Source organism: Crinia signifera, chromosome 1 (assembly GCF_055691185.1).
Source record: "Crinia signifera chromosome 1, ASM5569118v1, whole genome shotgun sequence".
Taxonomy (NCBI): domain Eukaryota; kingdom Metazoa; phylum Chordata; class Amphibia; order Anura; family Myobatrachidae; genus Crinia; species Crinia signifera.
Window position 1 is genome coordinate 88340267 of NC_139217.1, and position 25110 is coordinate 88365376.

Consider the following 25110-nt stretch of genomic DNA (forward strand, 5'->3'; position numbering starts at 1 on the left):
GAATGCATCATGAACTTTAATGTCTGCGTAAACAAGTTACGTCATGATGGATTTCACTATCTTTACCTGGTTTTGATGTTATTGTGGATAAATCAGTATGCCAAGTCTTAATTTGACCTTTGGGTTTACATAATGTATCTTAATAATTAAGTAGATTTGGAAATATCAAAACTTTGAGGATCAGGGCCATCCTAGTCATATCTCTCAGTCCATATTTAGTTATTGGTTTTATTATTTAGAATTCATTTATATATTGTTTGGAAGTTTGAAGACATGGTGGCAGAATCCTCAGCTAATCGTCAGCTCATTGAGCTATTCAATTAAGGCTTCTTGTCCCTACACTTTAAACGCACCATTGGAAGCTTAATACTCAGGATAACCCATAGATTCCAGCACCTAATGCTAAACTTATTGGTCTCCGCGCACTAAGCGGTGTGCAAAGAATGTGAATAAATATTGAATGGGTCTTGCTGCAGGTAAATTGAATCTGCTCAAAAAAGTTAGGGCAGCTTGGGGTTTCTTACCTCATTATCCACGGAAGAGGAGTCTTCTGGGTCCGGCATGCTAGGGATAACTACAGTGATGCTCTCATTAATATCTGGAGTTGAGGAAGCAGTAGGTATTTGCCTGCTTGTTGGGCATGTTCCAACACTAGAGGTTGACAACTAGATCAAAAGAGTGAAAAAAAAAATGCCTGAATAAGATTTTTGCACAAAAAAATCACTTATATGAAAATTAGCATACATTTGACATTATCAGTAATGATATCGCAACATCGGAGACCTATTTTGTGATCTGAATCTTACACTCAGATTTCGGAGTTTAGATTTACCAATTAAATCCATTTATTTGATTCCAATGGAAAACACTAGAGAATCCTGGAGTTTAGAAGGTGTCACTGTAAAAAGTCAAATCTGCGTGGTTGAAAACGGCCGCTGGGTTGTGGAATACAGGGATGTTGTGACACTGAGTCGGTCAGACGGGTATGAGACCTATTTTTTTTTTGGTCGAAAAAGGACGATATTTACGACAGATGGAAATATCATCCTTTTTAACCCTAATACGCAGGAATGAATACCCCCCATAACTTTATATCAATTGAAGTATTACATCCTCAAAATATCTGTTAAAAATGCCAGCATCGCTCACTGCAACTGCAATTAATTGACTTGGCTGTATTTGTATTTATACTAAAAGAACAGTCGCTGTGAGCGACGCTGGCATTTTTAGTGGATATTTTGAGGATCACTCACAGCAATGTTGGCACTCAAAGGGTGAAGACACAAGTTTAGAGTCCAATGGTGAGAGATAGCATAGAGTGAGAGGATAATTAAGAGATAGACATGGATTTCACACTGTGGGGTAAATATAACAGCCTCTGAGATGCAGGCATCGGCAACAGCCTAAACAAGAATGGTTTAGATGTCAATGTAAAAACCATTTAAAAGTCATACCAGATTGTTTTTTTGTTTTTATACTTTAAAACAGACTAGTGCCAGGGTATTGTCAATGCACTTGTACTGCAGATTACTATAAAATGGAAAACGGCCGGTGTGGACAGCAAGTCTATATGTTCCCAGAGTGGGTGTGGTATAACACACCGACATCGCAATCCTGACTGCGGGACTCAGGCAGCGGGGGAAGTGCAACAAAGCCCCTTGCGGGCTCGCTACGCTCGACACCTATTTTATTCTCCCTCTATGGGGGTCACGGACCCCCACAAAAGGAGAATAGCCAATGCCCATCTGTCGGGATTTTAGCAGTTGGGATTCAGACGTCGGTGTAAGGACTACCGAAATCCATTGTCCTGCAAACCGTAGTGCACCATAAATACTGGTAAGCACTATATTACTGATGTGTTTTTTAGGCTGGTACTTTATTATGATGCATAACATGTAGTATACCTCTATTTTTAGTTTCACATATGTGTTTATAGGGTGGCCCGTGTGGTCCCATGATGCGAGGGTTCTCACCTATTCTGATCTTTTCACTATTTTCTATCCACCAATATGTAGATTTTGAACCAGCAACAATATTCATTTTTTTATGGACATCTTGACTGTTGATGGTATGGACATCCCGGCCGACCTCATCGGTCATGCAACCTACCCCTTACAGCACTGGCTTATGCACGCAGCATGTTCAACTGTCTTCTAAAAACATTGCCTATACCCATGCCCTCAGTTCTGCCCATATGGCAGTTGAAAATGCTTTTGGCCGCTTAAAATGAAAACCCAGGTAACGTTCCGTTTCCTCTGCACTCAGATCTGGGTTATTCCCATGTTCGACCCTGGTAGCTACCTGGGTAGAATTCCCAGGGCTTTCGGTTAGGTTTGTTTTCAAGGATCTTTTTCCATTGGCAAAAAAACATGGTTGATGAGCATCTCCGCACAAAAAAACACGGGTTATATTTGCTAGGGGTATAAGTATCACATACTCAATACAGATTCTAATAAGCGTTGCAACTAGTTATTCCCAAACTAAATTAAGCTTCACTCGCACCTGAAGGTCGGGGCATGCTTTCCGCAGTGTCTGGATTTTCTCTTGAATTTCTATAAGTTTTTTCCTTTCTTCCTGTAACTGTTTTAATTCCTGTTGCTGCTCCTGAAGCTTTGATTCATAAAATTTCTCTCTGTAATATTAATGTTCATTGTAAGTAAACAGATAAAAATAGCCTTTAAAAAAGTGTTTTAATAAATAACCTTATTACAGATTAGCAAATCTGTGTGATCCCATCACTTGTGAAGTGCAGTAGTCCCTACAGCTTAATTACAATAAGGAGTTCTGCCAAAGTGATTTAGCCCCTCCACAAGGAGAAGAACCAGACACAAGCAGCAGCCGGTTCTCATTTGAAAGATGTCACAACAATCCAATGAGGAGCCAATTTGCATTTTAGTTCTTGCATCTGAACCTTCTCTTTTTTGTGTCAGCCAGAATAACCAGTACAAATGGGAACTAGGAACTACTGCAACTCAATGTTTGAGCCATGTACCCACTTGCAATCGTTAAAATGAGGAAAGCCCTTTAACACCGTTAAATAAACCCGCTTTACCTTGCTTGTTCCTTAAGAGCTACATCTCTCTGCGCTCTAGATGCATTGGGGCGTGTGTTATTTGGTTGTTGCTTTGAGTCCGCCTCCTCCCGTAAATGATGACTGCCACTAGCTGACCTATCAGCTGGTATGGTTTCAGACTCTGTATCATCACCGTACTGAGGAAAGGGAAAAAGGTTAAATTAAAGGTCAGGTTACCATTGTGGTGCTATGAATGGGGGATGTTCTTGGGGCATCCATGGGAGCAGTGAGCTTTTATTTTACTACCAGGTTCCCTGCACTATTATTATTATTATTATAATTTTATTTATAAGGCGCCACAAGTGTTTCGCAGCGCCGTACAAAGGAACAATACAGGGAAACAAAACTTGGCATAACATTGAATAAATAACAAAAATACAGTACAAATAAAGAGCGCCACAGATCAATACACATTACAGCTTGGATATAAGTAGTGAGGACTCAATCAACATACAACTAGAGGCTTGAGGCCAATGATGAAGAGGAGTATGCAGACGAAGATGGTCACTGAGTGTTGGAGTAAAGGAGAGCTGTGAGTGACATGTGAAGAGAAGTGGGCTTTGACAACAGGAGGGAAGAGGGCCCTACTCGGAGGAGCTTACAATCTAGTAGGAAGGGGAGACAGACAGATTACAAGAGGTGCAAGCGAGGGGGTGGTGGTTAGATAGCAGGATGTAAACAGGAAACAGGCAAGGGGTCGGAGAACCAACTGGTTTATGCAGTGGAAGGGTACGCTTTGATGAATAGGTGAGTTTTCAGTGCCCGTTTGAAGCTTTGCAAGGTCGGGGAGAGTCTAATGGAGCGAGGGAGTGCGTTCCACTGAAGGGGTGCAGCACGGGCAAAGTCCTGTACTCTAGCATGGGAAGCAGTGATCAGGGTGGAGGAGAGACGACAGTCGTCAGCTGACCGTAGAGGGCGGGAGGGTGTATGAATGTAGATGAGGTTAGAGATATATGGAGCAATGGAATTAGAGATGGCCCTGTATGTGAGTGTGAGGTGTTTGAAGAGGATTCTGTAGGGGAATGGAAGCCAGTGCAGATTTTGTTGAAGGGGAGTAGCAGAATTAGAGCGGCGGGAGAGGAAGATAAGCCTGGCTGCAGCATTGAGGACAGATTGGAGAGGAGCTAGTTGGGATTGAGCAAGGCCGGTGAGAAGAGCATTACAGTAGTCAAGCCGTGAGATGACCAATGAGTGGATGATCAGCTTAGTTGCACTCTGTGAGAGAAAGGGCCTGATGCGAGCAATGTTGCGTAACTGGAACCGGCAAGAATGGGCCAGCGTTTGGATGTGGGGTGCAAAGGAGAGGGAGGAGTCAAGAGTGACACCCAGGCAGCGGAGTTGGGGGAACAGGGGAGATGATGGTGTTGTTAACAGTGATAGAGATATTAGTAGGGGGCATAGCTCTGGGTGGGGGAAAGATAATAAGTTCGGTTTTGTCCATATTCAGCTTCAGAAATCGCTCAGACATCCAGGTAGAGATGGCAGCGAGGCAGTTGGAAACTTGAGAGAAAACAGTGGGGGACAGATCAGGAGAGGAGAGGTAGATTTGGGTGTCATCTGCATAGAGGTGATATTGGAAGCCAAAGGAGTTAATGAGTGCACCCAGAGAGGAGGTGTAGAGAGAGAACAGAATGGGGCCAAGGACGGAACCCTGAGGGACCCCGACAGGAAGGACTATACTTGATACCAGCAGATAGATGCAGACTGCGAACATCTGAGTGCATCTGCCTTGTTATCGGATACCATTACCTCTCCATTTGGAACATTTAGGCCATCGGTTTTATTGTTCCCAATACTGTGGGGAAGAGACTTTTAAATATGAATATACAATTGAAAGCATGCTTGCTTCCTTCAAAAATGGTCTTTGGAGCTCTGAGGTCACTGAATAGCCATGATCTTCTACAACTACTAAAATGGTCTGTGACAGTAGGAGCCTTTTGACCGTGTTTGAGTGGTTTGCAGAATTTTGGCATCGGATACAGACGTTGGAAGATAAGGTGCGCTCTAGCCAAACTGTGTCCACCATCAACAAGGACAACGTTGCTGCCATGCAGGCCATAGCTGAGGGGGACACAAGCGTGACTGTGGCCCAGTGACGAAAGGAGAAATATATCTCATTAAGGCAACGCATTGGGATCCATCCAATTGAAACTACAAAAAAAAAACCCTGAGCAAGGTTTCTGCATGCTGGGTGCCCAATAGCTGACCAGAGAGCAGGAGGTGGCTCAGGTTACTTGATGCCACAACTTGCTAGCTAGATTTGATGGCAGTTGCTCAAGCTCTGGGAGGTCATCAGTGAAAATGAATCCTGGACTTACCATTTGGACTCAGGGAGCAAATACCAGTCAGCCCATTGGAACCCATTTGGAGGTGTTGCCACAGACGTTAAGAGTTAACTGCAGTAAGGCCAAGTAGAGTGCAGCCATTTTTGTAGTCAAGACTGGGCATATAGCTATCATACCACTCGTGCAGCAGCACACAATTACTGGTAAGTGCTGAAAGCCATTTCCAGGCACCAGGCAAGTAGCCACATTTGCGATGCCCCTCTCCATCACCACAATACACCTGACCACAAGTCCAACAAAGTGGTCTATATTCTGGTTTATGAAAGCATACAGGAGCTTGGTCAACTTTTTTAAAGTCTACACCTGGCCCTCTGCAACTTCAAGATGCATGGGATTGGTATTGAGTCACCAGAAGCTGCAGCAGAGGTTTTAATACAGCATATAGGAGAAATGGCTGCTTTGGACTGATTCACAAAGTGGTTTGAGCGGATGCAATTTTGTATAGATTCCTCTGGGAACAACATTGAAAAAAGTAATGCTCACTTTGTAGCTAACTAGTTTTTGTGCATACGGAAGCTTATTGCACCTTACTCTTATCAACAGCCCCACAAAAAAATAAAAAAAAATAAACACTACTACCTAAAATATAGTAGCTTATATTGAACAATAACCTCCATTAACGGTAACTGAAAACAAAAACGTGTAAACATACCATTACAACCAGATCCTGCAGTTGTCTTAGTTTCTGCTTAGCTGCTATTAGACGGTTAAATTTTTCATCAAAGTCATCACATTGCGGGTCTTCAGAGACACTGCTTCGGCTGGAGAGGGATACTGCACTCTCTTGGTCTTCCTCTACATCTACATCATCATCCTCATCCAGCTCACCATCACACCCTTTATCTTCAGTTTCCCTATTGTACAGGCAATCTAGAAGTAAATAGAAAAAAACATACCATCACACAAAGGATGCTACAAATAACCACCGTTGGAGCGATTAGTTAAATCCAAACCGCATTAAAGCAAAAAATGCGAAATAAAATTTTTTGAAAACAAATTGGAATGAAGTATAAGATGTGAAGAACATTTATCAAGTCGACCTTCAAACCAGACCATATATTATTTAAGAAAGCTTACACAAACAGTACTGTACATCACAGCATTCAGTGAATGCCAAAATAATAAAGTCAAACTCCAGTTAATACATTTCAGTAAGACGTACCCAATGCAGCGGACGCATTGAAGCTTCTTAAATTAGCGGCAGATCTGTTATTTATTTCACAGTCTGTATTAAGCGGCCTTTCATCTCGGTTATTTGTTCCACACTGTGAATTAGTGATGCCATTCACTGGCCCCCAGCTACTCAAACGCTGTGGATTTCTGTAGAAGTAAAACAAAAATTACAAAAATTATAACTGGTCACAGTCCTCAACCTGAAAGAGCCACTGTGCACGGATCGCTACAGATTATCCTGGGGTTATATTGAAGTAGTTCACCTTTATAATATTAGACTTTGCTCTTGAATAATCTACATTAATCTGAGTTTTTTTACTATCTGAAAACAATAATAATTTAGAAGCCGACGGATAAATTGGTGAACCTACCAGTCCATATAAATACAACACGTATTTCTGTATGCAGTATAATAACCATTTCTACATCAATCCTCTTTAGCTCCTATGTACTCAATGCTCCCCTCCCTCACAGCTACATAATCCCTACACATTATCCCTCTTTTTGGCATGTGCCCTTTGTTACTATCACATGCAAATATTGTGTCAGTCTTCATTACGAACACCATCAGCCTGCTCACCAGTCATCTAAATTTCATAACCATAATAAAAAGCTTCATCCACAGATATCAATAACCACCTTCTGGCATCATTATCCCCTGCATCAATATTAATGCTCTATTCTGTGTTGCAATTCCTTTAATAATCTGCCATCCTACTCTTTACTCAAGACATCATTAAAACACATTACAAAACCTATGTGTTCCTCTTCTATCAGAACAAGTGTATATGTGTTGCTCCCAAATCCCTGGTTGTAAGCAGGTATTCAGTTGAAGGTTAGTCATACTGGTCAGAGCAGAGAGCCCAAATTGTAAAACAGAGAGTTTTGTTCTGCTATCTATTTTGTCTCTACAACTCTGGCGCCAACACAAAGCAACATTTGGAGGAGGAAAACAGTCATCCTGAATCCAGATGGGTTCTTCAGAAACGATACCTTTGACCATTAAGATGTGTGACGACTATATTAACTTACCTGAATTACAATTTTAAAGATTGATTTGAAAAAAAATATATATTTCTCTCTCCAAACCCATACGGTGCACTAGAACACAGACTACCGTATTACTGCTAAAGTAAATGACTGCTAATGTAAAAACCAAATAGACACGGAGAGAAATACTGCAAAAATAAAACCAAACTAGGACATAAAGCAAATTCTTAATCTCAGCAGAACACGTGTAAATATCCAGAAGCTGACCCTAAGGGTATAAGCACAACTGGGTGGTGCAAAACACAATACAATGAATGTGGCATAACTGGATGGAACAGCGTCAAACCTAGACTTTTGTAAATCTGTGCATGGGAGACCAGGTGGAACCAAAGCAGTTAGGACAAGTAGCACACAACTGCCTTTGCGGGTTCCAAAAGTTTAATTTCCAAGGAAATCGACAAGCTCTCAAATTGTATTCTCCTACAAATATGTCCTCACATAAATAGCATCATGTGAGGCAAGATCCTGGCGCAAGTCAGCAGCCAAGTCCAATGCAACTGCGCTAGTGCCGGGATTATTATTTAGGTATCGAACTTGAAAATACTTAGTCGCAGCATGATGTGACTAGGACGCACCAAGAAACCAGGCAGAATAATTTCATAGGTTACACTTGTATTTCACCAGTCAGTATATGAAGCATAGTGGATATTAGCGTTGAAAAAAGTTACGTCCACCGTCTTATAACTTTGAAAACCGATTTGGACAATTAGCAGTCTCCTAGTAAGCGCAAGTTGCATCGTACGGTACTCTTTACCTAGCACGGCGCCCATCGCGGGCATCGCGGCCATCAAATGCACTTAAAAACGGGTGCGACGCGATGGCCGCGATTTCCCATAGGGAACAATGTTAAAAGTGTGATTGGACGCGATTTTACTGTTCAATGCCTCAATGCCCGCGATTTTTCCATAGGAAATAATGTTAAATGGGCCACAGAGCCCAAATAGTCCCCCTGAAGTCTGAAATGGCCCCCACAATTGTTAACGCCACCCCACGATCAACTTGAACCCGAAGCGTGGAGAGCGCAGCGAGCTCGCGAGGGGCGGCGGTACGCGTCCTCCGACCTTTTCATACCCCCACTATCCACGTCGGCGTGGAGTTGAGGATAGAATAGTGTGGCGAGCGCAGCGAGCCACCGAGCCCGAAGCGTGGCGAGCCCCGCGAGGGGACGCGAATACCTTCACAGGTAAACACGTCCCTTCGCGGGCTTCACAGGTATCCGCGTCCCCTCGCCACGCTTCGGGCTCGGTGGCTCTCTGCGCTCGCCACACTATTCTATTCTCAACTCCACGCCGACGTGGATAGTGGGGGTATGAAAAGGTCGGAGGACGCGTACCGCCGCCCCTCGCGGGCTCGCTGCGCTCGCCACGCTTCGGTTACACGTTGATCGTGGGGTGGCGTTAACAATTGTGGGGGCCATTTCAGACTTCAGGGGGACTATTCGGGCTCTGTGGCCCATTTAACATTGTTTCCTATGGAAAAATCGCGGGCATTGAGGCATTGAACAGTAAAATCGCGTCCAATCACACTTTTAACATTGATCCCTATGGGAAATCGCGGGCATCGCGTCGCACCCGTTTTTTAGTGCATGCGATGGCCGCGATTTTTTACCCCCGATGACCGTGATGGACATCGTGGGCGCCGTGCTAGGTGAAGAGTACCCATCGTACTATTTATAATCTTCTAGAATGTGCTGAATGAATACAAAATAGATTCTGATTGGTTGCCCATGTGAAATAGAACGCCCTTAGTAAATGTCCACCTCTGTATTCCATTCGCTTGACTAAAATAAAACACCCTTCCCACCTTCAATTTTTTTCCCCATACACTTTCTATATTCTATTTATGATGCTTCTTATGTATTGTTTTGAAGTTGCTTTTTTGACATTTCTTAAGGCAATGTGTCTGTACCCTGCATTTGTACCTTGAACTCTTAAAACATATATGAAAATAGTTAGAATGTTCTACAATGCTGCAATTAACTCATTTTGAATGTAATCTAAAAGCACCAGGACTGGAAGGTGCGATAAAATACAAGGAGTCATACAACAATGTACATTTGCAGAAAGGCTGGCAATATACGTGTCATGCTTATACTTGAAGTATTTTTACCTTATGTTAATAACTGGTTGATTCACTTCCTGGTCAGATTCAACCCATGAATCTTCGGTCTCCTCTTCCTCATCATCCTTGGTGTTCTCATTTACTGCATCCGTCATCATATCGGATGTCTGCTCATAATACCGGACCAAGTCCCGTAGCTCATTAAGCCTTTTTCGAACTTCTTTCAATTTTCTTAAACAGAAAAGTATAAGATCTGATTAAATAAATATAAGAACATCTGAAGCACATGCAGTGGGCTTAGCTTTTCACTATAGAAAATAACACATTAGAAAGGTAAAAAAAAAAAAAAAAAATCCAGCCAATAAGCAAAATGTGACATCAATAGCTAGGATAAGGAACATGTAAAATGTAAATTTAAACACAGTGAAAAGAACATAAGCCCCAAGTACCATTAAAAAATGCAAGACATTTGGGGTACTAGTATGGCCTTATTTTATCATCTTTCCATTTTGTCTTCTTACTGGCATGTTATTGCCAGTAAGAAGCTGCTCTGTATAAATTTTATATTATGCAAATTATAGATGATACTTTAATGCTGATTGGATGCCATTGGCCACTTCTCCTCCCTTAATACTGCTTCATACATCTACCCCTCAGCAACATACGCAGTTAGCTCCTGAGAATTAAATTTAGTACAGACTGACCGATAGTTTGCAACTGTGAGTCTATCTTCAAAGAAACATACCCATTGAACATAGGGATGAGACACACAATCCCAATGGACCAGTTGGAGAGAGTGTGTACTATTTAAGACTTTCAAGAACGGGATCCAGATGATAGGTCCACAGTAAAAAGGATCGACATGAGTTTTTCACAATTACTTTTACATTTCTTGGACTTTTTCATACTTTAACCTCCACATGGCAAGTGAAGCATGCCAGGCCATGGTGTGTGCTGCACTAATTGAGGTCCACATGCTCAAGTTTTGACACTGACAAAAAAAACCTGAAAAAAAAACTCATGTATTTTTTCCATGTCAACCTTTTTCCCTGAGTCAATGTTGACCTAGACACAGTCTATCCTTTGATCCATACCCAGCATGAACTGTAAACAGGTTTTGGGCTTGCCATTGTGAAGGCAGTATGCTTACAGATGCTATCTCAAGGATGTAGCACCACTACATGGCAGAAGGTTGAACTGGATTTGGACTGAACCATTAAACGATTGTGTCAATTTAGAGCAAATACTGTATATAAACCCTGCAAGTGTGCTTAACATAGCAAACATTATTTCTACCTACTGTTCTCATCCATATTGCAGTATGGCACTTGTTATTAATCTACTTTACCATTTACTTTGTTCTGTAATACCATACCTCCCAACTTTCTTGTCCCCGGAACCGGGACACTGCTGCTGCACCAGAAATTTCGGGGTGTGGCCTAATTTCGGAGTCCCCCCTGTCGGCTGCTAAGCAGCGGGGAATAAACGCTGTGCGCATGCGCACAGCTTCTATTCCCGCAGCCAGGGGGTTGGGGGCATGGCTAGAGGCTCACAGAGCCTCTGGGTCATGCCCCCATAGCGGCAAAATGGGGGCGTGGCCTCACGGGGAGCTGCACGCATAGGCCATGCCCCCATTTTGCAGCTATGGGGGCATGACCCAGAGGCTCTGTGAGCCTCTAGCCATGCCCCCAACCCCCTGGCTGCGGGAATAGAAGCTGTGCGCATGCGCACAGCGTTTATTCCCCGCTGCTTAGCAGCCGACAGGGGGGACTCCCAACAGCCCCCCCTCACTGCGGGACACTGCCGGCCGCGGGAGGGACAGCGGGACAGGCCCTGATAATCGGGACTGTCCCGCTGTAATCTGGACTGTTGGGAGGTATGTAATACAATGATGGCTTTGCAATCGCTCCATACTTCCACATTATGGACCATTCATCTACTATCCATCCTCGGTTCACCTTCAACCCTATACCGCTTACACAATATCTTTGCCCACTTTAACCTACTGTACTTTATGCATATCCTCAATGGGCATTATGAGCAAGTCACAAAACTTTTGTGAATTGCTCATAATGCCCATTATAAGCTACGTCATGCAGCTATCTGACCGCCTTATCTGGCACTTTCATGGGATAGATGACCACCACATGGAACAATATGTGAGGTGGGTATCCCGATAGTCGCTTTAACTTCACCATTGTTTGTTTCCAGTATTGCTTATTTCACACATTGTAGCCTATTACGTGTGCCACACAATGCCTACCTTGCCATATACTCTTGTGTTTAAGAAAAAAAAAAAAGATATGGTTCTGCCGATATAGTAATGATCATGCAGGGTTCGCAAAAACGCGCTATAGCGCGTATTTTACCCCAAAACAGTCCCCGGGGACTCAGCTGTCAAAACTAAAGGGGTCCCCGAGGACGCGCTGTGCAGATTCAGATTCTGTACCTGTGACTGAGACGCCGGCGTGAGCCGCTGCGAGCCAATCACTGCAGCGGCCGCCGGGACTCAATCATTGTACAGTGGCCGCCTGGCAGCCAATTGTGGCACCCCAGCCTTCGCCACTGTCTTCCAGTGGGGGCAGGGTTAATACCCAGATAATTTGGGGTGCGAAGAAAACATCCCCAGGCTGATTGACAGCACTGGAGGATGTATGGGAGCGAGGAGGAAGTGAGGTGTGACCAGTGAGAAGAGGGGTCAGAGGTCCCAGCGAGAAGGGAAGCGTTGTGACCAGAGGGAGCAGCGTCTGTGTCCGCGGAGGAGTAGAAGTGAAGTGACGGCGGGAAATCAGAGGCGGACGGGAGAAGAAGCTGTCCTGACCTGAGAAGGCATGCACCCCGGGACCGCTGGAGGGAGAGAGGACGCCTCAAGAGCCAGTGACGGGAGTTGTGACTAAGTGCGGCAACGTTCCGGCGCCCGCACTAGTCCACCCGCTGGCTGAAGAAGGAGAGCGGCGCGCAGACATGGAGACGGCGTGGAGTGACAGCCAACTCCAGCGGCTGCAGAGAACAGCGCAACTGAGTGCGGCAATGCTACCTTTGTGTAGCATCGTCTGCAGCGGGAGACCAGGGACCAGAGGCCGGGTGTTGGTGTCGGGACAGGCTGGAGCCTGCAACTTGATCCAGCAGAAAGGTATCCCCCCTACTCCCGCTGCCACACTTACCCAGCGCCAGGCACCCTCCAGCCAAACAGCACCCAACCGCCGCCATTACCCAGACCAGGTACCCTCCAGCCAAACAGTACCCAGCACCAGGACCCCCTTGGGTCACTTCTCCCCAATGTTGGCTATCTTCCCTCAAAGAGGCCCTAGCACCAGGTCATAATGTGTACTGGGCAGAACGGTGTGTACTGTAAAGTGTACTGGGCATAACGGTGTGTACTGTAAAGTGTACTGGGCATAACGGTGTGTACTGTAGTGTGTACTGGGCATAACGGCGTGTGCTGTAGTGTGTACTGGGCATAACGGCGTGTGCTGTAATGTGTACTGGGCATAACGGCGTGTGCTGTAATGTGTACTGGGCATAACGGCGTGTGCTGTAATGTGTACTGGGCATAACGGCGTGTGCTGTAATGTGTACTGGGCATAACGGCGTGTGCTGTAATGTGTACTGGGCATAACGGCGTGTGCTGTAATGTGTACTGGGCATATTGGCGTGTGCTGTAATGTGTACTGGGCATATTGGCGTGTGCTGTAATGTGTACTGGGCATAACGGCGTGTGCTGGGCATAACGGTGTGTGCTGTAATGTGTACTGGGCATAACGGTGTGTGCTGTAATGTGTACTGGACATAACGGTGTGTGCTGTAATGTGTACTGGGCATAACGGCGTGTGCTGTAATGTGTACTGGACATAACGGTGTGTGCTGTAATGTGTACTGGGCATAACGGCGTGTGCTGTAATGTGTACTGGGCGTAACGGTGTATGCTATAATTTGTACTGGGCATAACGGCGTGTGCTGGGCATAACGGTGTGTGCTGTATGTGTACTGGGCATAACGGCGTGTGCTGTAATGTGTACTGGGCATAACGGTGTGTGCTGTAATGTGTACTGGGCATAACGGTGTGTGCATGTAAAAAAACATGCCCTAAATTACTGTCCCTTTTTTCAGGTTTATATAGTTTCTAGTGTATACTGTATGTATCTTTATGCGAGTCGGACAATTCATACTCCCCCCCCCCCCCCCCCCCCGACCCACATGTGCCATGCTGGGGAGAAGGTGAGAGGAGGCTTTATTCCGTTGGCACCCAAAAAAGGTCAGGTAGGACCCCAATTTTTAGAAGTGAAGGGTCCCCGGGACCCACTTTTTTGGGTGGTTTTCGCGAACACTGTCATGTATCTGAATTTAGTATGCTAGGTCTCCCCCTTTTATGTATTATCTCTTCCAGGCATTGCCTATACTGCCCAAGGTATTCCTATGAAGTGAACCTAAATTGGCTGCCTGAAACCTTTCTGCTCTCCTTGTGTTTAAAATGTGATGGAGAATAGATTATATATTAACTTATGTTACCTGTTTGGATATTTACAAGTTAAAACAAATATTAATGGTTTGGAGACAGCTGTGCTAAATTCCATTTTTACATAAACATGCAAAAAGAACAGGCTACATGGTCCAGAACCCACAGTGCCACACTGGATCAATTCATGTTTTGTAAAGACCGTTTTAAAATGGATTTAAATGACTTATGTATTAAAAAAAGAAAATAAACATACTTCAGTTTTTCTGCCGGATTTTGATTTTCTTCATCTTCGCTATCATTCATAAAAGTGCCAGAAGGGCAAGCAGCCGCTGCACCTGGGCTGTTTGTTGCTCTATTGTCAAATGCTGGTGGCGCAGAGACAGATGAACCTATACTCCTTTGATCCATAACCCTCTGCGGGGAGCCTGTGGAACCAGCAATTATTAAACAAGGTTTAAACCATATACAATTTTCAATCAAGATCTTCATTTTAATTTACCATTTTTTGGATATATCCTACTTTTAAGACTGCTATTAGATGGAACATATACTGTACATAAGATGGGTGATAATTTTATATATTCATAATATTTTGATCATGATAAACCTTTCGGTTAATATACAGATATAGCCATGATCAATGCTGTAATAGTGCCAGTTTAACGCAGCAAGACACATCCATGGCGCAAAAACGCAACACTAACATGTGCCCCTCAATGCTTTTCTACGAACCGCCTGTGTGAATAATCCACATGAGCGTGGCGACGAGAGTACTCCTTTTGCCACGGATGTTGCACATGGCGATTGGCTTATCAACAATGAGTGCGACAATAGGTTATGTTGGAATTTAAACAAATAGTGGACATAAGAAACCGTTTGTAAAGCTTAGCAAAGTGTATATTATTTTGGATCACACACAATCTAACAGACAGAAAAGAAATAAATCTGGTAGAGTAAAACAGACTTTTGAGCTCACAAAGAAAAACAGTACCTATATGTTACTTTTTGTTGCTGCCCAAAACACATTGTGTAAGGATCTGTCGCATCTCTGTATAGGCTGAAGTGTCGGATGTATAGACTTGATCATACTAAAGAAATGTACTGTGTAATACGCCTTATCACAGGAGACTGTTCATGTATTTTGTCTACCAGAAAAACTTTGTTTTTTTTTCGTTCATTAGGATTAACGCATATCTCCCAACTGTCCCGCTTATCACGGGAACGTCCTGATATGTTGGGACATTCCCACGCCCCTCCCGCCGCTGGGCATAACCCCACCGCTGCGAAAAACGGGGGCATGACCTCGTGAGTATAGGCAACGCCCACTTTTGGCAGGCCACTCCCCCAAGTCGCCGCGCGCCTTCGGTGCGCACACCGTCCCGCCTCCACCTTCGCTGAAGTTGGGAGGTAAAAAAGAAAACCATTCCATGACGTGTTTACTCTAACTTCCACCACTGTAGATCTCAATAAGCGGAGTTCGTTCAGGGAAGATGTAACAAATACTGGGCGAATCAAAATACATTTCTGTTCACTTGTGAAAACTATTGTAATGGAAAAGGAAAAAGTGTACTTGACTTTCTAGAATGGTAAAAAAAAAAAACAACAGTTGAACAAACAAGAATGACAGCATTTACTCACATGTAGTGTTATTAAGATGGTGATCTTGCATTGTATGGGGTTCCCCTAGCATAGAGTCCATTTTGTGTCTCTTTCCCAACAGTGTTCCCACATTACTGAGCAGTGGTCCTCTCTCCTCTGAAACAGGTTCGGACACAGAAGAGTTTACACTTCGGCAAACCTCTTTTGCAAGAGAGAGACTTTCTGCTTGTCGTCTGTTATCTGGTACTGGTGGACCCTAATAATAAACAGAATAATTTTAGTTTCCAATGAGGTGAACACAAACCATCCCCAATAGCCTTAGAGTACAAAGTCCCATATTAAAGAGAAATACAATCACCCATATCATGGCTTCTACATTTGAATATGTGTTAAATAAGAAGATAACTTTCTGAAGATCATACAAAGTAAATGATTCAACAAATGATGACATGAGGGGAGGGGAAAAGTGTAATTATCCCTGTAGACTGTAAGCTCCTTGGAGCAGGGCCCTCGTGTGCTTACAGCCCTTCTTACATTTCAATTACAGCTTTCTTACCCCATCTCTTCTCACTTGTGTTCATTCATCTCTACCAATCACAACCAGCTCCTGGTAACATTCAGACTGCTCCTCTGCTTCTCTGCTTCTCCACATCTCAGCTGTATTGTGTACTAAGAATTGTGCTGATAATGGTTACCTGTGCTTCGCTTTAGTTCTTCGGTTACAGTAATGTTTAGTCCTGTGTACCCTGTATTCTAGTCTGCTATACGTACAGCACGGGATGCGGTCATTTGGTCGACAGTCATAGGGTCGACGTGGGAAAGGGTCGACGTGGGAAAGGGTCGACAGGTCATTAGTTTTACAGGTCATTAGATCGACATAGTCTAGGTCGACAGTCAAAAGGTCGACATGGGGTTTTCCACTGTTTTTTGAGCCAACATGTGCTGACAGGCGGTAGTTCATGCCCTACCATCCACTAGGGCGTGGTGCACTTCCATGTTGACTGTGTTGACATTCAGGTAAAAAAAACAGTGAAAACCCCCATGTTGACCTAGACAATGTCGAACTAATGACCTGTCAACCTAGAACCATGTCAACCTTTTCCCATGTTGACCTAGACCCATGTCGACCTAATGGTGTAGACCAAATGATCCCAACCTGTACAGTGCTGCAAACTACGTGTGGTGCCTTACTTTACACAGCCTGCTAGGTTATCATACCAATATTGTGCATGCCACCTTCAATCCTGCTTTGACAGTGTGCGCTATATTCTTGGCAATAGTAGAGCTGCTGGCTATTTGTATTCTAACAAATGTATGTAATGGGGTGACAAAGCCCATACGTAGTCATTTACACAAGCAATTGTTTAGGTAAATGAAGCTGTACCTGAACATCATGCAGCTGGTTATGAAACCTCTGAATTAAATCATTTAATTCTTCATTTAGCTCTGAAGTTAAACTCAATCCAGAAACACTTCCTGTGGTTTCTGTTACAACTGGAGAGAAAACAAGTAACAGACAATCTGATGAATAACTTATTTGATATGGTGTTATTGAATTAAAAAGATTTCTACTTAAATAAACAGATGCTATTTAAACTTTTTTTTTCTATAATAAGGTGCCAGCATTGTCCATAGGGCTTCACAAGTGGAGAAAATATCATAACACAGAGACTTGGTATGGACAGGCAGACAGATGACAGCTTGCTACAAAATATAGTAGTATATGAGTTTTCTACATACTAAATAATTGGTTCCGCAAGAGAAGGTGCATTGCGGAAGTACGTGGTCACACCACAAGCAATGTTATGTGGGGATAGAAGGCTGTTTGTGGTCAGGCAGAGAACACATGCAAGTTTTGTGTGTACTGTGTAGGGGGGTTGATAATTGGGCAAAAGAGGCTTAGGAAGTTTAAAGTGGTAATTTGTGAATAGGTAATGCTTGCTTGAAAAGGAGGTTTTTCAGACAAGGTGTGAAGGTTTGAAAGCAAGAGTTAATTATTGTGCAATTATGTATGAAGGAAACAAATTAACATAAAACAAAAAAAGGCAAATACCGCCTTGTCCATGCTCAAATGATGCAGCATTATCAGGTATGGCTTGTAGTAATAAGGAGAGTTAGCAGAAGACTATGAAACAAAATTTTAATCAGACAGCTGCTGCCATTCATAGCCCATAAATAATATCCAACACTCTTTCCTCTTCTAGTTCTAGAGAAGGAATTTGCTTTTTATGATAAATGGCTGCTTTCATGGTCATTCTCCAGCTTGGAGTGGTTGTGTGCTGGCCAAGTTACATTTTATAGAATGCGCTGAGGTGCAGAAAGAGGATCCGGACAATGGGTCCACGCAAAAAAAGGTAGACACAAGCATTAGGTCGACGGTCAAAATGTCGACAGTCAAAAGGTCGACATGGGGTATTTCACTTTTTTTGGAGCCAACATGTGCCGACAGGTGGTATTTCATACCCTACCATCCACAAGGGGGGCGTGGTGGGAGAACAAAATAGTGTGCCAAGTGTAGCAAGGCATCGTGCCCGAAGCATGGTGAACGTGGCAAGCCATGCGAGGTGACGCTGTGCTACATTTTAGTGTCCATGTTGACATTTTCAACAATTTTTTTAGACCGTTTGACCTTCTCCAGGTCGACCTGATGCGTGTGTCAACCTTTTTGAATTACCTGTTTGCATGTCGACCTTTGTGTTGTAGACCCATTGTCACACATGTGCAGAAAGGACGGACAGCAGTTCCCCATGTTTGATAGCCCCTGCTATCACCATGGAGGCCACACAGTGCACCGTACAGGGTGAATAACAGATGGTGGTAGCGAGGTGAGGACTCAGCACTAGCAGGTAATTTCCCAGCGCTGGCACACGCTGAAAGGTTTGATACCAGTGGGTGATTATGTTGGAGGTGTGCCAGGATATGGGTAAACAGCAGACATAGTCGGCTGCCCTTCATGGCAATAAGGGGGTTATTCTAGTTCACTCTTTCTGACAAATTCCTTCTTAGATGGACAAAGCCATGTGCACTGCAGGTGGGGCAGATGTTACTTGTGCAGAGAGAATTAGATTTGGGTGGGGTTCTACTTCAAAGTGAGCTCTATATTACAGTGTAAAAATAAAGCAGCCAGTATTTACCCTGCACAGAAACAAAATAACTCACCCAAATCTAATTCTCTCTGCACATGTTACATCTGCCCCACTGCAGTGCATATGGCTTTGTCCATCTAAGAAGGATTTTGTCAGAAAGAGTAAACTAGAATAAGGCCCTAAGTGAGGATCTCATACCGTATACCAGCTAAGGCTGGGTTATTTTGGAAGAAGCGCTGTACTTTGTCAGCGCAGTAGCACAGAGATGTACGTTGGTGCAGTCCCGTTAATGGCCATGTAGGTTATACTACACTCTGTAATAACTATGCTTTACAAGGAAGTTCAGTTTATTTGGTGAATTTACTATAAATTTGTTATATGTTCAAACTCTTTTGTACAAATGTGTCCACATACATCTAGCCTCCTTGTACGTTAAACAGCCCTTCTAGTCAGCCTATGCCATTGTGTAACTCTGTAGCTAAAAGAATCTTGGAGTGTGATTTTTTTCCCACTACAATGTATCTTATTCACAAAGCGGTTAAAACGTACTAGCAGCATCTACTGATTACAATTATATGCTGCATTTCTATATTCTGTGTGCAACCGCGGCTGTATCTGCATACAAATGCTATGTTAGCATTTCCCAGTAAAACACTGTTTGCTAATAAAGTGCATTGCAATGGAAAAATCCATATGCAAAGACATTTGCGCTACAGAGTAACACGTTGTGTAACATGACATATGGCAAACTAAGGAAAGATGTATGTGGACACATCTGCAATTCTTTGGTGGTAGAAATAGGGGATACATCTATAACATGCATAATGGTTACTTTGTAATGTCCTCATAAGATTAGTGCATGTATAATGCACAATGGCACAAAACAAAAATAAATAAATAAAAATCGCCAGGCAGCCAGGAGTGAATAGTGGGAGCCTGTGTCATACAGAGCCAGGACATAGCCGGGTAGATAAGTCATATCAGATATTAATTACTGGTAAAGTGTAAGTAGCACACACATGATGAAATGTATTGAACCTTTTAAAGTTCAAATTTAGGCCTTTCCTTTAACAACCAAGCTGTTGATAGTCTCCCCTGAAGTTACATAGTAGAGAAGGCTGAAAAAAGACTTGCGTCCATCGAGTTCAACCTAGGATTTAATAGCTTATCCCTTGTAAAAGACAGAATTGGATTCATTTAAAAGACAGAATATGATTCTTATTTGTACCCTTGAACGTTTTTATCCAATAAATGTTTGTCCAACCTTATTTTAAACATATTTATTGTGTCTACCGACACTACTTCTCCAGGATGAGAGTTCCACAGTTTGAGTGCTCTGACCGTAAATCATTTTTTTCTTTTGAGGGAACGAAATCTTCTTTCTTCTAATCTAAACCCGTGTCCTTGTGTCCTAGATTCCTATCTTGCAGTAAAAAGGGTGCTTGACAGTTCCTTATATTGGCCCTTGATATATTTGTACATGTTGAGCATGTCCCCCCTTAAATGTCTCTTCTCTAGTGTAAATAGTCCCAAAGTGCTCAATCTCTACTCATAGTTTAAATTCTCCATTCCCCTGATTAGCTTATTTGCGCTTCTTTGGGTTTTTTCCAATTCTATTATGTCCTTTTTATAGTGTGGGGCCCAGAATTGTACTCCATATTCAAGGTGAGGTCTAACCAGTGCCTTATACAGTGGCATAATTACTTTTGAGTCCCTAGTTTACATGCCCCTTTTAATACATGATAGAATTCGGTTGGCCTTTTTTGTTGCTATGTGACATTGAGCACTACACCTCAGTTTGTTATCAATTTGGACTCCTAGATCCTTTTCAAGAACTGAAATACCCAATGCCTCACCGCTTAGGTTATAACTAGCACACCGGTTATGTCTCCCGAGGTGCATAACCTTGCATTTATCCACATTGAACCTCATCATCCACTTTTTAGCCCACTCATCTAGATTGTTAAGATCATTTTGAAGTGCGATGATATCCTCTGTTGATTTAATAACTCAACTCAATTTTGTGTAATCAGCAAAGATGGATACATTGCTGAGTAACCCCATCCCGATATTGTTAATACATATATTGAATAAGATTGGCCCTAGTACCGAACCCTCTGGCACTCCACTTAGTACTGGTGTCATATTTGATACTCTTTGTTCTCCATTACACAGCCAGTTCCCTACCCATCTGCAGATATTTGTCCCTAATCCCAGGTCCTCCATTTTGTTTAGCAACCTCTTGTGTGGTACTGTATCAAAAGCTTTTGCGAAATCTATAGATTGGATTATAATTTATGAAAGATGACTGACACAGCTAGAAAAATTTAGAGCACATGAGACTCTGTAGCAGCATGGGTCACCGTTGTACTTAATAATTTCTGTGCACTGTTTATTGGGGTGATTGCTTCAGAGACACAATGTTTTAAATGCAGTCTTAGAGGGTCTCACGTGTTTTCAGATACAAGGGTGTACATAATTATAGCATTTACAGTACATGTTACTATAGCCAGTTTACCAGATTCATCCATTACAGCAATAGCTTGCTCAGCCTTGTGTTGTAATGCAAGAAGGGCTGCCTGTCTTCCCTTCAGGGCCCTGAGCTGCTCCTGCTGCTGCAGCATTCTGGTCAGTAAAGCGTGTTGTTTCTTCATATTTTTAAGCTCTTCTTTGGCTTCTTGCTGAGGATCTATTGCCTGGAGACAAAAAAGCAATTGGAAAATTCAATAGTAGACAAACATATATAAAGGAAGGTATGCAGTCAGTGACTAGACAATGACTAGCTCAACACCTAAAAAGGGTCCAACATACCTTAGGTCAGTGGTCAGGGAACTCGGTCCTCATTACCCCACACAGTGCATGTTTTGCAGGTCTCCTCACAGAATCACAAGTGAAATAATTAACTCCACCTGCGGACCCTGAGTAATTAGTACACCTGTGCACCTGCTGGGTTACCAGCAAAACATGCACTGTGTGGGGTAATGAGGACCGAGTTCCCTGACCACTGCCTTAGGTCGACACTGCCAAAAGGTCAACACAAGCTTAGAGTCGGAATATAATAGTGTGCCCCGGGATATACGGTGTCCATGACGTCGTACAATTATATAGACCCCAAAAAATCATGAAAACAACTCATGTCGACCTTGCCTATGCAGACCTGGTGTCAGTGTCGACCCAAATTAGATCGACTTTTTTTGCGTCGACCATTAGTGGTCAACCTAGACATTGTATATCATCTATACTGTAACCATAAGGGAATACCGCAGCAACCAAGTGTTACACATAGGCTGGTTGCTTGTTCTACTACAAAGTAAAGAAAAATGTACCCATCCACATAGACAGGACTTGACAGGCTCTGTTCAGCTGGGTATCAGGCTCACCTTAGTAACATATTCCTAGGTGGCAGTGCCACATTAAAGATCAATGATTCTGTGATTTCTCATAATCTGACACCACAGCATTACCATGCCTATGACAGACCATGGAACCACCGCACTAGGCAGCACATGCAGTTAGGTTCATACATATTTGGACACTACCATAATTTTTGCTATTTGAGCTGTATACCAAAACATACCTAATATCCAGTTACCGAGTTATTGTTTTAAACATGCAGTCTCTCAGGTTTCATTTGAGAGTAGCCACATCCAATGATGGAAGGATTTAGAAATTACAGATATTTAATAGGGTAGCAGTCAATTTACCGACAGACACAATACCAACAGTCATAACAACTACACCCATTAGCTGACAGTCATAATACAGACAGCGACAAAAAAAAAACAACATTCCTTATGCCGACATGTTCAAAATACTGACAGTCAACATGACATTTAACCCCTTCATGACAGAGCCAGTTTGTGCCTTCATGACAGAGCCCTTTTTTTCAAATCTGACATGTCTCACTTAAGTGGGGATAACTTTTTTTTGCTTTTACTTATCCCAGTGATTTTGAGATTGTTTTCTCGTGACACATTGTACTTCAAGTTAGTGGTAAATTTTCGTCGATACAGTCTGTGTTTTTTTGTGAAAAATACCAAAATATCGTGAAAAAATGGAAAATTTAGCAATTTGCAAAATGTTAAATTTTCTGCTTGTGAGACAAATAATCATACCACTCAAAATAGTTAATAACTAACATAGACCATATGTCTACTTTATGTTTCCATCATTATTTCAACTTCCTTTTAATTTTTTTGGACACTAGGAGGCTTACAATATGAATAGCAAATTCTCAAATTTTCATGAAAATTTCAAACACTGATTTTTTTAGGGACCAGTTCAGTTCTGATGTGACTTTGAGGGACTTGTATGTGAGACACCCCCATAAATGATGCCATTTCAAAAACTGCACCCCTCACAGTATTCAAAACAGCATTTTGGAAGTTTGTTAACCCTTTAGGTGTTTCACAGGAATTAAAACAAAGTGTAGGTGAAATTTCAAAATTTCTTTTTTTTTGCAGAGTTTCAATTTTAATACATTTTTCTAACGAATACAGTAGATTTTACTAGAGAAATGTGACTAAAAATTGATTCCCCCAATTCTTTTGTTTTCAAAAATATCCTATATGTGGCCCTAGTGTGCACATTGACCAAACCACAGGCTTCATAATAGAAGGAGCACCTACTTGATTTTGGAGCCTCCTTTTTATGAGATTTTTTTTTAGGCACCATGTAGGTTTCTAGGCACCATAAGTGCTAAAAGTTAGGAACCTCCCCCACAAGTCACCCCATTTTGCAATCTACACCCCTCAGGGAATTCATCTAGGGGTATAGTGTACATTTCAAACCCCCAGGGGTTTCACCAATTTTGGTACAACTGGGATGTGAAAATGGAAAATTACATTTTTTTACACAAACATGCAGTTCTGGCTCAAAATTTTTCATTTTCACAAGGAATGAAGGAGACAAAGCACCCCAAAATCTGTGCCCCAATTTCTCCCGAGTACGGCAATGCCTCACATGTGACCAAAAAATACCAGTTGGGTGCATGGCAGGACTTAGAAGGGAAGGAGTGATTTTTGGATTTTGCAGCTCAGATTCTGGTGGAATTTTGGTGGGTGCTATGTCGCATTAGCAAGACCCCCCAAGCACCAAGACAGTGGAACCCCCCCACAAGTGACCCCATTTTGCAAACTACACCCCTCAGGGAATTCATCTAGGGGTATAGTGTACATTTCAAACCCCCAGGGGTTTCACCAATTTTGGTATAACTGGGATGTGAAAATGGAAAATTACATTTTTTTACACAAAAATGTACTTCTGGCTCAAAATTTTTCATTTTCACAAGGAATGAAGGAGACAAAGCACCCCAAAATCTGTGCCCCAATTTCTCCCGAGTACGGCAATGCCTCACATGTGACCAAAAAATACCAGTTGGGTGCATGGCAGGACTCAGAAGGGAAGGAGTGATTTTTGGATTTTGCAGCAAAGATTTTGGTGGAATGAATGGTGGGTGCTATGTTGCATTAGCAAGACTCCCAAAGCACCAATACAGTGGAACCCCCCCACAAGTCACCCCATTTTGCAAAGTACACCCCTCAGGGAATTCATCTAGGGGTATAGTGTACATTTCAAACCCCCAGGGGTTTCACCAATTTTGGTACAACTGGGATGTGAAAATGGAAAATTACATTTTTTTACACAAACATGCAGTTCTGGCTCAAAATTTTTCATTTTCACAAGGAATGAAGGAGACAAAGCACCCCAAAATCTGTGCCCCAATTTCTCCCGAGTACGGCAATGCCTCACATGTGACCAAAAAATACCAGTTGGGTGCATGGCAGGACTCAGAAGGGAAGGAGTGATTTTTGGATTTTGCAGCAAAGATTTTGGTGGAATGAATGGTGGGTGCTATGTTGCATTAGCAAGACTCCCAAAGCACCAATACAGTGGAACCCCCCCACAAGTCACCCCATTTTGCAAAGTACACCCCTCAGGGAATTCATCTAGGGGTATAGTGTACATTTCAAACCCCCAGGGGTTTCACCAATTTTGGTACAACTGGGATGTGAAAATGGAAAATTACATTTTTTTACACAAACATGCAGTTCTGGCTCAAAATTTTTCATTTTCACAAGGAATGAAGGAGACAAAGCACCCCAAAATCTGTGCCCCAATTTCTCCCGAGTACGGCAATGCCTCACATGTGACCAAAAAATACCAGTTGGGTGCATGGCAGGACTTAGAAGGGAAGGAGTGATTTTTGGATTTTGCAGCAAAGATTTTGGTGGAATGAATGGTGGGTGCTATGTTGCATTAGCA

At 42.8% G+C, this 25110-nt stretch overlaps 1 protein-coding gene across 11 annotated transcripts in view; it reads right to left on the reverse strand.

Moving 5' to 3' along the window:
* Positions 1-25110, reverse strand: part of PCM1 (pericentriolar material 1) — a 108909-nt gene that overhangs the window by 42426 nt on the left and 41373 nt on the right. For all 11 annotated transcript variants that reach the window (XM_083169484.1, XM_083169521.1, XM_083169476.1 and 8 more), the window contains 10 exons: positions 21365-21542; positions 17145-17254; positions 15800-16016; positions 14415-14586; positions 9751-9933; positions 6581-6738; positions 6071-6288; positions 3053-3210; positions 2503-2632; positions 525-665 (listed from right to left, as the gene is read on the reverse strand). In XM_083169484.1, the coding sequence (XP_083025610.1) occupies positions 525-665; positions 2503-2632; positions 3053-3210; positions 6071-6288; positions 6581-6738; positions 9751-9933; positions 14415-14586; positions 15800-16016; positions 17145-17254; positions 21365-21542 (1665 nt within the window). The remainder of the gene's footprint in view (positions 1-524; positions 666-2502; positions 2633-3052; positions 3211-6070; positions 6289-6580; positions 6739-9750; positions 9934-14414; positions 14587-15799; positions 16017-17144; positions 17255-21364; positions 21543-25110) is intronic.